Genomic DNA, 13,765 nt, shown 5'->3' with positions numbered 1-13,765 from the left:
AATTGTGTTTAAATTGACAAAACAAAGGATTGAACCAGCAAAATATAAACAAAATAAATATTTAAATATACTAATATGCAAATAGTATATATGTATAAAAATTAATAAGATTTCAACTAGGCTAAGACTAAACTTGTGTTTACTTTAGAATATTCCTACCATACTTCCAATAACCCTAAGGGTATTCCAAATTTAATGGCAAATCCTATTGCATACTATATACTTGACTTTTATACATATATATCAACAATATTACTAACTCTCTTATAGAAAACCTATTAATGCAACACATCAAACCATCTATTCTCTTACTCTTTTTCAACTATTCCAATTGGCCCGAGCAATTGCAATTGCTTTGGCACTTCAACATAAATTTCTCTTACACTTTGTGCTCATATTTCATCTTAAGCCACATAGGGAATCATTGCTCAGCTTCTTTATTGGACATCAGTACAATTTGTAGACCCTCATGAATTGTTGGCGCTGGCACTCTTGGCACTGCGAACGGCTGCATCAAAGATTAATGCCTTTTGGGCTTTGGCTGTAGTCATGCTTCTATAGACTGCACTTGCCACGCCCTCTTTTTGCACTTTGTGCGATAAACTCCCTTTGGTGATTTGTCATCGTAAACAATAATTCACAATATCCGCTTATACTTCGCTGATGGCCTTTGTGCTCTCTCTTTCTCTCCCATTCTCTGTCTCTGTTCGACATTCGCTGAAAAAAGCTTTTAAAGTGTCGGCCATTTTGTTTGTGTTTGCTCAAACACTTTTGGGTTCGCCCAACTTTGCACCGTTAATTGACTTGCTTCCGTTATGTAATTAAAATTCTGATTCGAGTTGTGCTCTGATGGACTCAACTAGCAAAATACCCTATAATTGCTATTTGACTGTGCGCCAAAATTAATAATAAATAAATTGAATGTATACAGAATATTAACATATTAATTTTTTACTATGAATCAAAAATAGAATATTCATAGGAAATTATATAAATAATATATTTTTGGGGTATAGCACATTTCTTTAAAAAAAATAAATAAAATAAAATGCTTGTATTGATTATAAATATTTTATTTTACTATTTACAGTAATAAAATAATTTTTTTTTTAATTTATAATAAATATTAAGTAATATGTATTTTTTTATATTTTTATTATTTTTAAAAAGAAATGCATTCTCTCGAAACTTTAAAGTATACGTATGAATAGCATAAATATTTATTGCCATATACTTTTCGTCGGAAATTCATAAGTTTCTAATTCCAATTCAAACTTCACTGTTCTTATTAGTTTGCACTGCTATTCATTTATGCAATAGATTGATAAGATTGTGCTACCTGGGTATAATTCTAGGAAATCGGCAATAGCTTCAGTGCTCAGCAGTCTGTCATGTCGAAAAGTCGACTCTTTGCTTCTCTTGTATTATTTCTATATGCTGTTGATTATCTGATTACTCACGCCAAAGGAAATCAGATAGCCGAAATGGCAAACATATTTCAAGAGAGCTCATTCGAAGAGGTGCGTTTCAGTTGATCATCAAGTACAGTTCGGATTGAGCAAGATATCTTACAGGTTGTAGATTACGGAGCCTTTGGAACGGCCGTTAGATGCAAATGGAGTGTGAAGCCCCTTAATACGGTCGCTCTTGTACATAACGCGTTTGATATTAACATAAGTGACACAGAATTGTTGCTTAGTCTCAATCATAAGAATGTTATCCAATATGCTAAAATTGACCCTGATCACCTGCAACTGGAATATGCAGACTGTGGATCACTGCAGCAACTGCTGCATGGCGACGAGCAAAGGGAATATTCATTACGTAATGCCCTCGATTGGATGCATCAGGCAGCAAAGGTATATTAACAGTTGCATTTGCTCATCTGACACATTTCTCAATTCACGTTTTTTAGGGTTTTAGGTACCTCCATCTGTGGATTCATCCCATATCGATCAATTATAATTTGACGACTGATTTTCTTATGCTAACGAATAACTATCGCCATTTAAAGATCCTTGTACTACCCAGTAAATATAAAGAATATTCGCCGATGGCAACTAATAGAAGAAGTCAAAGAATTGATTATACAGGGAGCACTGATATATGCACTATGGGAATCACCATTTGGGAATTATTAACGCGTAAAAAGCCCTTTTATCACACTGATTATACAACGGATGAAATATTTGAGGCGGTGTTGAGAGGTATTTTAATTGATAATGCCATATGTATATCACATTACTGTTATCTTTATTTACTAAGGAGAACGACCGTCAATTACCAATATAAAAATATCAATCACCGACGAATTAAAGAGATTAATTCAAAACTGTTGGGACTCAAATCCATACAAGAGACCCTTTATCCAAGAGGTCATACATACGCTGAACCACATCCTGTGAGCGGCATATAAGAAATTTAAACATATGATCGATAAAACAACTATATGATTGCAGCACTCAAGAGGATACGGACCTTGATCAACTGCTGAAGGCCAATATCGGAGCGATCGTAGACTTTGAGGATATCAAGATCTGCAAGGTAATATTAAAGGCCTACATTGAGATTTACTGACAGATGCGCCTATATAAAAGGCAAATTTCTGCTATGATATAAGGTTCAAAGTCTTAAATTCTCTACACCAAATTTTTTTAATAAGTTAAATATTCATGATTTTTTATTCACAGAAAATCAGGGACGATGCCATTGGTATTCCCCACAAGGCCATGTGGTTTGGTAAGGAGATAACCGTCCGCAAATTCAAGGACATCGCCGAGCAATGGCTTCAACATCAGTCTTTTGTACAGGAAATCAGAAGGAATATTGAGCTAAATAATAAATATTTAGTAAATATTTATGGGGTCTCAATAGGAAACGAGTCTATCTATTTAATATCAGATTACTCAGATCGTAGATCGTTGCTCGATTATTTACATGGTGAGGAACAAAGGAAATATTCTGTCACTCGTGCCATTAATTGGATTACGGATGCTGCCGAGGTATGTTTATATCCAAGCTTGTATGGCTATTGAAATCATTTATCGATATATCGTATGTATCGGAAAAGTATTGAAGAAATAGAACATTATTGACTGATATTCCAAATTTAGATAGATAAAGCAATATAACTATCTATTTAATATTTTTCTTGCTTCCATATTCTCTTATAGGGTGCTTATTTTCTCAACATACTAAGGCAATCAAATTATGTATTCATGAATTATATTTTAACGCCTCAAAATATGATTTTGTTTAACAATTTCACCCAATTGAAAATTAGTGATTATTGTTGCCCTTTTGACGCTGAAATTATGTTGAAGTCCACTTCGGAAGTAGCCTATATAGCACCAGAGGTTGGTACAATCATCTCTCAAATATATGTAATATGTATATTTACATTTGCAAATTCTTAGGTGCTTCGAACAAAAAGATTTACTTACCAGAGTGACGCATATAGCCTTGGAATTATCTTGTGGGAAGTTCTCACACGAAAAAAACCCTATTACACTGTCATGGATGTTCTTCCACAAAATTTATTGAAAATCATTCAAGGTATAAAATTTGAGACCGCACAGATACTCTTTAAACATTTAAACAGTTACAGGCATGCGTCCGACTTTCAGTGATATCAGAAAATTGGAACTCGAGTCCTTAGAAGATTTTATTGAGCTTTGTTGGCATCAGGATGAACTGAAACGCCCAGATCCACATATTTGGTTTGTACACCTTGATAGACACTGGTGAGATCAGCGCTTGATTAACTCTTGATTTCAATTCAAATCATATAATATTATTATTTATATAGCACAGATACCAACAACGGTGATAAGATTATAGGAACATACGAGAAACTCAACTATGAGGATATTGAATTCATTGAGGTGACATTTTGTCTGCTGCCCTAAAATTTTATTGATGATTCTTCTCTGCTTCTATAGGCTATCGGAAGTGGCGGCTATGGTATAGTTTATAAAGCGAAATGGCTTCAGAATGTTGTCGCTGTCAAAATATACAAAAATATGAAAGAGACCAATTTCCGACATGAGGCCAAACAGCTAGCCCGAACTAACCATAAGAATATTATAAAACTATATGGCATATGCGATCACAATGACTCCGCATATTTAGTCATATCCCACGCAGAGTGCGGATCCCTCTATAGCTACTTGCACGGAGACGAGCGCAATGAGTATACCATGGCGAGGGCCATAGACTGGATGATTCAGTTAACTCAGGTACAGTCTTATTCATGACAACATGTCTACATGGTTTTATTGAGCCTTTGCTTCCATTTATAGGGCATTAATCACTTGCATTCCATGAAGCCAAAACCGTTGATTCATCGCGACTTAAAAAGTCATAATCTACTACTATCCAAAAATTATAAGAAATTGAAAATTGGAGATTTCGGCACTGTGACGGACCTGAAAAGTCTGATGACGTGTGAGCGTGGCACTGCCGCCTATATAGCCCCAGAGGTAGTGCTGGTCCAAAATGTTCCACATAAATCGATTAATGAGACTCTAATACACATACACAGGTTCTCACTGGCAACAAGTATACGGAGAAGTGCGACATTTATAGCTTCGGGATAGTGCTCTGGGAGGTGATGGCGCGCAGGAAGCCATTTCATCACATGGAGAATCAAACTGCATGTGCAATTATATATCAAACCTCGAATGGTAAACGGCCACCCTTAGGTGATTTGATACCGAATAGCGAGGAACTGCGGACTCTGATTGCTACATTGTTGGCATCAGGATCCCGAGAAGCGGCCCTCAGTGAAACAAATTAAACTCAACAATATTCCATGCTGCTGATATTTCAATCAGAGTACTACGATAAATATTATATATACATATATCACTTGAATAAACCAACTCTGATAAAAGAAACTTCAACAGAAAGTGAGAAGTGAGAGACGGAGAGTGAGAGCGACAAGAAGAAGCCAGAGATTTTTCCCTTACGCTTTGCAATTGCATAACATCAGTAAAAGGCTTTTTAATTAAAGCAAATAAACAGTGTTAATTAAAAATGCGCATACGCATAATTGAATTGTAACTGAATCAGCACTCTCACACACACACACACACATGCTTTGCAATAAATGTCAAATATATGTATTTATATTTGCATCGCGTTGCGTGCTTCGATTGGCATTCATTATTAATATTTAATTGCAATTCGAGTGCTGTTTATTGAAGTGTTTTTGCCATTTTACATGTTTATCGCATTTGTATTCGTCTGCCTCCACAGTGTTCGCTCCTACTTGAATACTTCCTCAGAAATATTGTATATCAATTAATTTGGCTGCTAATTTTATTATGCTTATTAGTATTATTATAATTTTGTTTTTTTCTTTCGGGCACCTAATTATGAGAGCAGAGCGCCAACCTAATTGAGATTTAATTAGTTTGCATTTTATTGTAAATATTTAATAATAATTTCCTCGCTCATGCACATGGCCAGATTAATTGAAATCTACTCAAATTAATTATTATGCGAATCGAAAAAGCAAAAGACAAAAACAAAATACATGGCATTGACTAGGCTTAGTCGCTGCTGTTGTGTTAATTAGCAATTGGCATTATGTATTTAATATTTAATGCAATCATATATAATATCCAATGAATTTTATGCGCTTAACTGAGAGCTCTTAATGTGAAAATTAAGATATTTATGCCGCCTGGCTGACTGAATGGCTGGCGGGCTAGCGGGCTGGCTGGCTGGGGGTGTGCCTGGCTTTTCGTGGCATATTTCCAGGGGATTATCGTACGAAAATCCCGTGGCTTTCATTTTAATATAAACAAATTGGATTTCCTTTCGGGGTTACACGATAATAAAGTGTAAATATCTTAAGGAATATTTAAGTGAAAGGAAACTGTTTTTGATTCTTAATTAAAAAGGCAATTAAAACTTAATTTTATGATCAAATATTTTCTACTAACTGTAGACAAAGATATACAATGAGCACTAACTTTCAATGTGGAATGAGTAGCAGCTTTGCTGAAGAGTCAGAGTATATCTTAGTCGAGCATTCCCTGCTTTACATTTCTTTCGCTTAATAAGCGAAAACTTTTCTACACAATATTCACTTCTTAGTTAATTCAAGTCTTTCTCTACAAACACTCAATGCTTTCATCAACTTTTCTATAGCTTTTCCTTATTTTCCACAAATTTTGCCCCTAATGCAAATTCAAGTAGCGAGTGCAAATTCGCACAAATTCGTACCGAATGCACTAATTCTTGAGCTTCTCAAGGAAAACTAAGTTAAGCTAAATCAGTTTTGCCTTTTACACAAAACCCTTGACCGGGCCCCAGTCAACGTCAGCTCCAACTCAAGTTTTTCGCAAATGCTTTTTCGCACTTAAATGACTTTCTTTTCGCTGTGCCAAAAATGCGTGGCAAAGCTGAAATGCTATTAGCTGAGATTGCCAGAGAGAGCGGGAGAGGAAGAGGGCTGGCGGTATATAGCAAAATTAATGAACTCAATGTGTCCAAAAAAGCAAGCTAAGATAAACTGAGAGACACAGACAGGACAGAAAGAGAGGGAGAGAGTGAGAGAGAATGCTAGATAAATGTAGAAAAGCTGACACAAAGCGCGAAAATTGGCAGATAGCCATAATGAAAATGAATGCGAAAATCTGACACTTTCACAAAAAGTTCATAAACTCTTTCACAAATTAGTATCAAATAGGTCGCATGTCAAGTTGAAATCGGAGATTGATTGAGCAAAACATTAAAAATATATATAATATTATGAAATATATCAGATATCGAATAGCACGCCCTTTTTATCCGTTGGCTATTCAGTTCATCGTCTAGCCAGTAAATTGGAGATATATAAATATGTATTTATCAACAGTCCACAAATACCACAAAAACACATATATTTTAAGTGAAGTCTTAATTACACCTGACCGCAGAACAGCAACTGCAATAACAAAAGTGAATCATAGCAACAGCTCGACTATGGAATACCTTAACCGTAAAAAATTCTTAAAATGAAAAAAAAAAGTAAACTTAAAAATAAAGTTTGTAAAAAGACTTTTTGGCTTAAAAAATGTATATTATGGATTATAAGATTTTTAATTATTTTCATTTAAAAAATTAAAAAAAACTTTAATATTGTATACATTATAGTTTTGTTTTTAAAGAACTAAATAATTTTTTTTTGTTTTTATTCAATTTCATTTATTAAATATCATTATTATTATTTTTTTATCTTCTATTTTTGATTAATGTTGAACATTTTCTTTAATCAAAATTTATTTTGAGCATTTATTTATTTATGAAATTTATTTATTTATTTATTTATTTATGATTTGTCAATGTAAAAATTAAAAATTTTATAAGTATTAAATTCTATTTATTATAATTGAATATGAATAAAATTATTTGTATATATTTACTTTATAAAATTGTATTTTTATTTGTTTTTTAATATTAATAAAAAATAAAATATTGTGCATACCTATATTTTGTTTAGCCCTTATACATGCATTCTCTGCAGAGCATCTATAAAAAGCGAAACTTTGTCGCCATTGCTCAACACTGGCCCACAGGTAGCTGGCTACCTGTTAATTTCATGGGCCGCAGATAAAGCTTATTAAAACACGACCACGAAAATCTGCGCAAAGTATTTAAAATGTTGGAGCAGCCATAACAAATTATATTAATACGCAACCATGTTGTTTAGTGTGCACACACGTATACGCCCCGTGTAACGCTCCCACTGGGGCCAGTTTGTCAGCCAGGTGGGGTGGATCGGGCTGTGCTGGGTTCGGGTCTGGTTTGTCCAACAAAATCTACTTCATTTAGCTTGGCGCCGGCCAGACGATTTTGACATTTTATTACCAAACAAAAGGCAACAAAAAGCCAAAGCAAAAGCCAGAGGCAGCGCTCGGGCTGAAACAGGTGGAGCTGAGGAGGCTTTGAGCCATGACTCACTTGGCTAACAGCGTCTACCCAAACTGGCTTACTCGCTGTTTTGCAGACAACTTTGTCAGCAGTAAGGGTAGAATTTGACGACCGTGTTGCCAGCATGTTGTTTTTTTTCCGCTGTCTTTGTCTTTAATAGAGTTTATTTATAATATTATATTAGAATACAAGTCTAGTTTTTTGTTGTTGCTTTTATAGCTGTCTATCAAACGAAAAGTTTACATATTGCACATCAATCTAGTACCAGTTAGTAACTGTCTATATCCTATATATTTGATCTATTCCAGTAAAAGTTGGCACATTATGCAATTAGGGGTTGGCACAGCTCATAAAGTGTGCGTGGGCGATAAAAGTAGGCTATAACAAGTGTACTTGGGTGCTAGATAAGGTTGCCCCATAGCAGATTGACAAAGGTCAAACTTATTTTTACTTTATGTATTAATTAAGCTGACGCAAATGTGAAATGTTCAGACAAAAGTATATTTGTAAAGTTCTGTTATTTTCTGATATGTTTTTTTTTTCATTTATTTATTTTATTAATTATTTTTCTAATATTTTAACTTATTTCGTTTCAAAATGTACTAAATATGAATTTAATTTAATTTTTTAATTTTTTTAATTTATACTAGATTTCATATATATTAAATAAACATAGTTATGATATAAACATATATGATATGATATTTATTTATTTTTCATAAATTTTATCGATTTACATTAAAAAAATAATAATTTAAAAAATATTAATTTTTCATTGCTTAATAATTTTATAATTTATAATTATTTGTTTTAATTTATGATATTTTTAAATATACATACTTTTTTATAATTTTTCTATTTTTTTAAGTAACATTAAAATTTGTTTATATCTTTTTAGATTTCAAATATTTTTTATATTTTTTATTCATCTCTATAATTTTTGTTTTATATTTTTTATTTACAATTTATTTAAGTTTTATATAAATCCTTGGTTATTTTTTATATTGCATGTTTATTCATTTCATTTCTTTTCATTTATTTTCCATAAATATTTGCATTTTGTACTTACTTATAAATTTGACTTTCTTGTTGAGTCGCGGCTGCTTTGAGCGTATTTTATTATTTTTCTTCATGGGCGCCGATCTTCTTGAAACTACTTTAAATGTGTTACGCCAGTGTTGGTTAGCAATCCAAAATAGAGTTGTAAAAGAGAGTGGTTGTTGCAACAGGTTAGCAAAAGAGAGTTCAACAAACTCGATGTGAACAAAAACCTTCTTTTTTTTGGTAACAATTCGACGTAGCAACAATTTCAATTCTAGAGTATACACAATGTCTGTTTGATTTAACAGAAATGTTTTTATTAGTTTGAAGCACACAAAAGATAAATGTTAAATGTTAATAATCGACTGAAGGCATGGAAAGTTCTAAACAAATATTTGCTTTTAGGCAAATGTAATAAAAGCCAGTTTTATGCAAATTTCAATTAATTTATTTTAGCCAAAGTCAACAAACAAAACTTTAAACTGAATATCTTAATGTAAGTGTGCGTGAGTATGAGGTCGACCATACGATATACCCTCTATAGGGTTGAAAGGCAAACGATTTTTTTTAATATATAATAAATTTTAAATTAAAAATTTAGAGTAAAGACAAAGAGATTTGAGTTAAAATCTATAATAAATAAGAATTTTGTTTCATAAATAAATATTTCTAATTTTTGCTAAATTTTTATATATAAACTATATTTATTTCCCACATTTTAGTTCATTTTCTATATTTTTTAAATTAACTAAGTCTCTCTATAAATAAATTCATATTAAATATTCTCTCTTTCATCGCTTGACTTGCAAATTGTACTTAAAATAAGCACAAGTTCTTTCTGCTTAAATTAAAACTTTCAACTATTAAAAGCTGCTTAAAAAAGTAACATTAGCATAAATTCTTAAACAATTTTCAGCAGTTTGCAAAAACTAATAGACAGCTGCTTTAATTAAGTTTCTTCTTTAACTTTTCGTTTCATGTTGTTTCGTCGGAGTCAACATTTTCATTTACTTTGCTCCCTTTTCAGGGCTAAGCCACGCCCAGCTGCGTACTAATTATAAAATTATGCTTAATCTAGCATAAAAATGTTTGCGGGAGTTGGGTTGGGGCTCTTTTTAAGGTCACAGGCAATATTTCACTTGGCCGCCCCGAAGTATGCTATAATCAACGTAATTTCGTTTATCAAACGACCTCGACCGAAGCCGGTGCCAAAGAACCGCTGCTCCCTTCCTCCACGCGGCATCTTAATGAGCGGCCATAGACCACAGTTTTTAGAAGCATCTCCCCTCGAGCAGTTGACACTTGTGAAAACTTTGGACAGGCTTCGATGCGTCGTGCTGTGGTCAGCACAGTTATTGGGATGACAAGTTTTAGAAGCTCGCCCCAGCCATCCACCCACCCAGCCATCATAAACATTAATGTTAATTTCTAATTAACGTTTAAGATGTTGCGCCAAAGTTTACACTTCAATATACAACTGTCATTAGCTGTCCAGGATAATGAAAACGGCAAACCGAAGGCAGTGCGAGTAAACAGCAAATTTCATGGCTGACCAATGTCTTGGTTAGATGTGCATGGATTCTAAGGATTTCAAGTGGCTCAGCAGTATTTCACAGATAGCCAGATAGGTTAAAGAGGAAGGGCAGAGAATATTTTAAGCCAACTATAGAAGACTATAGAAGCACTCGGGCGAACGCGAATTTGGAGAACATGAATAAGGCAAACATTTAATATATTAAATAAACAATAAAATATAAAATATATAAAAATATGTATATATAAAATATATAAAAAAATATATATATAAAATATAAAGAAAATGTATCTATATACATATATAAAATAAATATTTAATATAAACTAATATAAATCAATATATTTCTGTTTCATTTTCTTCCTCAAGTACTTATTGTCCAACTGAAGTAGCTCATTGTCTTAAAACTCGAATATAAAATAAAATAAAAATCCCATAAACTAAGTAATTCAATACAATACACCTACTCTTCGCTTCTTCCAGGCTATTCCCGTGTTAGTCATTTACCCCCGGGTCAGCAACAACATTTAACTTGCCCTCAAAACTTGTCTTGGTTTAAGCGCACAAAATGACGCACAACTTTTTTGTGCTCTTCTTCTGTTTCGCTTTTGTTGTTGTTGTTGTTGGCCATATGCTTCCTCTTGCCGCCTGCTCGTGCATTGCCAATAAAACTTTATGCCATTGGCCAAATATTTGCATAAAACATTCGCCCATGCCAGCCACAAGCATTTGTCGTTTATGCTTCAAACACTAAACGTGTTGTCATAAAAATTCAATGTTATTGTCAAAATACTTGGGCGTGGCTGTCACTCGATTGTTGGCCGTGCGACAAGTGTGACAAAAATAAACAAAAGCACCAAAAGGGTTTCTCCTTTTGAAGGTAGCAAGACAAACAACAACAACAACAACAACAACGACAGCAAATAGCACAGCACACAAAACAACAATGGCTGCCACAGCGAGTCACAGCTGTTGACAGTCGCTGTCAAAGTAGCTAACTCGCAGTTGTCAGCCCCGCAGCATCGCTCTTATAAATATGTAAATTTTATACATATTTTTAAAGTCGCTTTTAGGCGCTTTTCCCAAAGATTTTCATAGCCATAAGACGTACAACAGTTTCAGTTTTCTCGCTTTAATCGTAGCACTGCAAGAGACTGACAACGCCCCTAAAAGGTTTTCGTGATAGATATGCATACCATATGCCAAAGTCAGTTTCTGCCTCTACCTCTACCTCTCCCTCTCCCTCTGCCTCTGTTTCTAGCCGCGCCGCACAATTGTCTGTGGCCCGCTCAATCCCGGTACCATTTCAACTGCTACGTGCTTCTATTTCGTTGTCTGCGCGGATCTAATGCAATTTTCTTCCCAACTTTTGAGCTGCGAGTGCTCAGCTTCCACATTTCCTGCTTCTTCCTTTTGTTGTCTATTTGCATTTCTTTTTTCTTGCATACACTCGCCTTCCTTTGTGCTTTGGCTATGGGCTTGGTGTGCGCGAAAACTAAATTTTCACTTGTTATACCCTGTAAATTTTGCGATAAACCAGAAGAGATTTTTGCGGATGTAATAAGTTGATATAAATGTAGACCTTTTTTCATAATGTATTTCCTATTTAAAGGCCATCAATGCTGTCTACTGGATATAATATCTATACATATACAAATCGAAACCATACAGGATATCTAGCCAGTCTGGCCATATTTATCAACGGCCAAAGGCCACCTCTGGTTTGTTGTGCTCCTCCTACTTGCTTATGCTGCTCATGTCAAGCTCTCGACAGACTTGTCGCTCAGCCAACGATGGGGACATTCACGCTGTTAAATAATTCATGCATTCATTTCACCGAGGGGGTGTATTCGTCCCAGCACTCATTTGCCTCTATGCACTATGAAATCAAATAACTCGACAATGACACTGACATTTCTGCATACTGAGCTCGCGGTGCGAAAAGATCTCAAATTTGTGATAAGGGTTAAGCAAAAGAAGTTGCAATTTCTTTTAAGAGAATGGTCTATGTATTCTACCGGATCTTTAAAGATTCAATTATAATTTATTAGTATTTGAATAAACTATTTTGATACATATTTATATTATATTAAGTTTAGTGTAGTCAAACATTTAGATTTCCTTTTCAAGTTAGAGTTCTTCGAAATTAGTTTGATTATAGATTACAGGGTATTATAAGTAAATGAAATGTACTTAATAATTCTTCAATTTTAATCTAGGCCATTTCAAATACTAGAAACATTTTTAGTCTATGGAGAAGATGTAAATAGTTATTTCTCAACAATTTTCTATAGAATAACTCGAAAACTCAACTGTACTTCACTGAGATCAAACGTAGAATTCTAGTTGTTTATCCTTCATTACCAACTAAAGAACACTCCAATCGAGTCTCTATAAAAAGCAGAAGTACAGAGTATCCAAATTTTAACAATCTATGTATATGCTTAACACTCTCTCACATTCAATTGCTGCAATTCATTAAGGTCAGAGCAAGGGAGCGAATGACTGTGAAGACGTTGGGGATTACGCACACACAAAAAAAAAAAAATAAAAATGATGGAAAAGGAAAATAAATAAAAAGACGAACGCAACAGCTGAAATAATGAGGCCCAAAAGCTTTTCACACGTTATCTGCGAGCTGTCAGGCAGGCGGGACAGCAGAGACAGCGCGAAATGGACAGGAGGCGACGCATTGAGTGATGATGACTTTTTGGACAGGGCACTGTCAAGAGATGTACACAAGCATACACACAGACAGACACACATATACATATATATAACATATACTATAATTTTTATCAACTGCGCACGCATTCAAATGCTCAAGACACATACAGACCAATTTGTTGACTTTTTCCAGCGCCCTCTCTTCTCTCTCTCTCTCTCTCTCTCTCTTTCTCAGTCAAGAATTCGACAAAAATATGCAACTTCATTAATTTGTTAGCCTCTGGATGAAAATTAAGTAATGTTATGTATGCGTCTGTTACGTGAGAGACATGCGGAAAAAAAGAAAAAGAACAAAAACAAAGCAGAAGAAACAACGGCAACAGAAAGCCAAGCAAGGAACAATGCTGGATAATATGGAAAAATGCGCAGGCTACGTGACAACTTGGCCTAAATAGTTCTAGCGCCTTTCATCCATTCCCTGGCATTCCTGCCACACAGCTGTGACCAGCCTCTGGCCACTCGCTGCTGCTTCTCGTTTCACTCAGGAACTCAAACTGAAGTTGCCAGCTGAGCAAATTTGATTAGCTTGGCTCAGGCTCT

At 34.3% G+C, this 13,765-nt stretch overlaps 2 protein-coding genes across 6 annotated transcripts in view; one reads left to right on the top strand and one right to left on the bottom strand.

The window, feature by feature from the left end:
• stai (stathmin) overlaps positions 1–13,765 on the bottom strand; it is an 89,958-nt gene that overhangs the window by 31,153 nt on the left and 45,040 nt on the right. For 2 of the 5 annotated variants that reach the window (XM_089258117.1, XM_089258113.1), the window contains exon 2: positions 8,993–9,076. The exons of 2 other annotated variants lie outside the window; for them this stretch is intronic. In XM_089258117.1, coding sequence (XP_089114243.1) covers positions 8,993–9,076 — 84 coding nt within the window. Of the gene's footprint in view, positions 1–8,992; positions 9,080–13,765 lie in introns of all 5 variants that reach the window. One more of the 5 variants, XM_089258112.1, reaches the window with a different exon arrangement.
• Positions 1,300–5,091, top strand: LOC115564374 (uncharacterized). Its single transcript, XM_030388612.2, has 13 exons — positions 1,300–1,520; positions 1,575–1,859; positions 1,916–2,207; positions 2,266–2,401; positions 2,460–2,544; positions 2,691–3,002; positions 3,174–3,356; positions 3,417–3,555; positions 3,602–3,743; positions 3,809–3,884; positions 3,942–4,238; positions 4,302–4,481; positions 4,544–5,091. Exons 1-13 carry the CDS (start codon positions 1,392–1,394, stop codon positions 4,796–4,798), a joined length of 2,511 nt encoding a protein of 836 aa, XP_030244472.2. The 5' UTR covers positions 1,300–1,391; the 3' UTR covers positions 4,799–5,091.

Source organism: Drosophila navojoa, chromosome 3 (assembly GCF_054131105.1).
Source record: "Drosophila navojoa isolate 15081-1374.11 chromosome 3, UAZ_NAV_1.0, whole genome shotgun sequence".
Lineage (NCBI taxonomy): Eukaryota > Metazoa > Arthropoda > Insecta > Diptera > Drosophilidae > Drosophila > Drosophila navojoa.
Note: the sequence above shows the minus strand (reverse complement) of the source record. Positions and strands in the feature narration are given on the sequence as shown.

What these genes read in the sequence shown, in the direction of transcription:
- LOC115564374 (XM_030388612.2), top strand. Translation starts at nt 1,392, where the DNA reads ATGTCGAAAAGTCGACTCTTTGCTTCTCTTGTATTATTTCTATATGCT. An exon ending in ATTTGAGGCGGTGTTGAGAG is followed by an intron (nt 2,208 to 2,265) that starts GTATTTTAATTG and finishes TTATTTACTAAG; the next exon opens with GAGAACGACCGTCAATTACC. An exon ending in CCGCCTATATAGCCCCAGAG is followed by an intron (nt 4,482 to 4,543) that starts GTAGTGCTGGTC and finishes ACACATACACAG; the next exon opens with GTTCTCACTGGCAACAAGTA.